General features: G+C 25.8%; 1 protein-coding gene across 1 annotated transcript; it reads left to right on the top strand.

Moving 5' to 3' along the window:
- Positions 1-407: 407 nt before the first annotated feature.
- Positions 408-1,089, top strand: LOC115034852 (baculoviral IAP repeat-containing protein 2-like). Its single transcript, XM_029492343.1, has one exon. It carries the CDS (start codon positions 623-625, stop codon positions 1,019-1,021), a length of 399 nt encoding a protein of 132 aa, XP_029348203.1. The 5' UTR covers positions 408-622; the 3' UTR covers positions 1,022-1,089.
- The last annotated feature ends 712 nt before the right edge of the window (positions 1,090-1,801 follow it).

Raw genomic sequence — 1,801 nt, 5'->3', positions numbered from 1 at the left:
TCTTTATATTCTGTATACAAAATTTCTTTCAGAAGGAGTGTTTCGATTTCAACATATAGTACCTTATCTTTTAGCAAATTGGATTAAGATGGTACTTTAGAGAGGTCATTTTTCGATTTTCACAATAGTTATTTAATGTCACGGGAAAAAACCAACGGAAAATTACGAAAAAAACGCTAAAAATGGGATTTTAATTTCTAACGCTTTGTTTATCACCATAGAAACGAATAAAAAATAATAATATTTAAATATTAATTAAACTTACATGATAAAATAAATAATAACAAAATATAAAATATCCAGACGGTCGTCTGTCTCCGCTCAGAATCGTTTTTCTTATACAATGATATTATATCATTGAATTAAAATCTAATACGACCATTATACAATGACCCACTTGTAATCTACTTTTTTTTATTTATGTTGGTTGCATTGTAATTAGTAACTGACAATTATATAATTAATGAATGTCTGTTTTTAAAAATTTATATTCTTTAATGTTATAAGTTGATCATTTTTCATATTCAGTTATTAATGCTCCGTCGTCAAGTTGTGTCTCATTTTACTTTATTTTCTAAAAGTTTCATTAAATTGTTTTACAAGTTATTCAATTTTTTCAAAAATGAACTTTCAAAAATTCCTCAATGATTTTGAATCCTTAGTTTATCGTATTCGAAGTAATCCGACCGTGGTTCATCCAAAATTTTCTTCGTTTTCATCAAGATTTAAAACATTCAAATTATTCCCATCAAATACTTCTCAAAATAAATATACATTGTCCGAATGTGGTTTAAAATATTCAGGAGTGGATGATGTCGTGGAATGCTTTTGTTGTGGTCTTATTCTTCATAATTGGGAAAGGTTGGACGATCCATGGATTGAACATTGCAGATTCAGCCCAAGATGTTTATATGTGTTATTAATGAAGGGTAATCAGTATGTTCAAAACATATTAAGTAAATATTGTAAGACAGAACATATTTGTAATTGCGAAACTGAGTCATACGACACCGTTTGTTAACCATTTTTTTATTATATTATGTTATAGTAAATAAAAATAAAAATAAATCCTGATTTTTTTTAAAACAACTTATATGTGTTATTATTTGATGTAATATCTCGTGAACGTAGAGCCTAGTGGGTTAGTGCGTATAGTAATAATTTAAATGTTTTCCGGTAAGTATATATAATTCTACAGGGCTCGAAAACATTTATATAACGTTATAATTATAACGTTATACTTGTCAAAAAACGATTGAAAAAGATAGCAGAAAACAAAACGATGCAATGAACGACAGTTCTAGTAAAACATAAAACGAAACGAAACATGAAAACGAAAAAAAAAAAGAATAGTAAAACAGTAAGCGAAAATAAAACGTTATATAACAATAAATATAACGTATTATAATAACGATATATTATAACCTTTTCATAATAAATTATTACCTACGTATTATGTTATAATAATATTATAATATAATAAATATTGATATTTATTATTTATAGACGATTTCAGCAATAATTCCACTAATCTCTGATGACATTCCATGGTTTATTTAATTTTAAATTTGTGTCTGGTTGATAGTTATATTGTGTTGCCGTGTTGGTATATTTAAGGAATTAATCGGAATAATAGTTAAGATTATAATTCATAGAACAAAAATTGTATTAACAACTTACTAAAATTATGAGTAAAATATTAAAATACCCCCATGTTATTCCACGTGGAGCAACGTTATTTTTATTTATTGATAAATCTATTATCTAGTGAATAGTATCTACACATAATATTGATTTCGAC

Source organism: Acyrthosiphon pisum, unplaced genomic scaffold (genome assembly GCF_005508785.2).
Source record: "Acyrthosiphon pisum isolate AL4f unplaced genomic scaffold, pea_aphid_22Mar2018_4r6ur Scaffold_21277;HRSCAF=23502, whole genome shotgun sequence".
In the NCBI taxonomy this organism is placed as follows: domain Eukaryota; kingdom Metazoa; phylum Arthropoda; class Insecta; order Hemiptera; family Aphididae; genus Acyrthosiphon; species Acyrthosiphon pisum.
Note: the sequence above shows the minus strand (reverse complement) of the source record. Positions and strands in the feature narration are given on the sequence as shown.

Bases quoted from the DNA above. Each gene is read 5' to 3' on its own strand.
- LOC115034852 (XM_029492343.1), top strand. From the start codon at position 623: ATGAACTTTCAAAAATTCCTCAATGATTTTGAATCCTTAGTTTATCGT.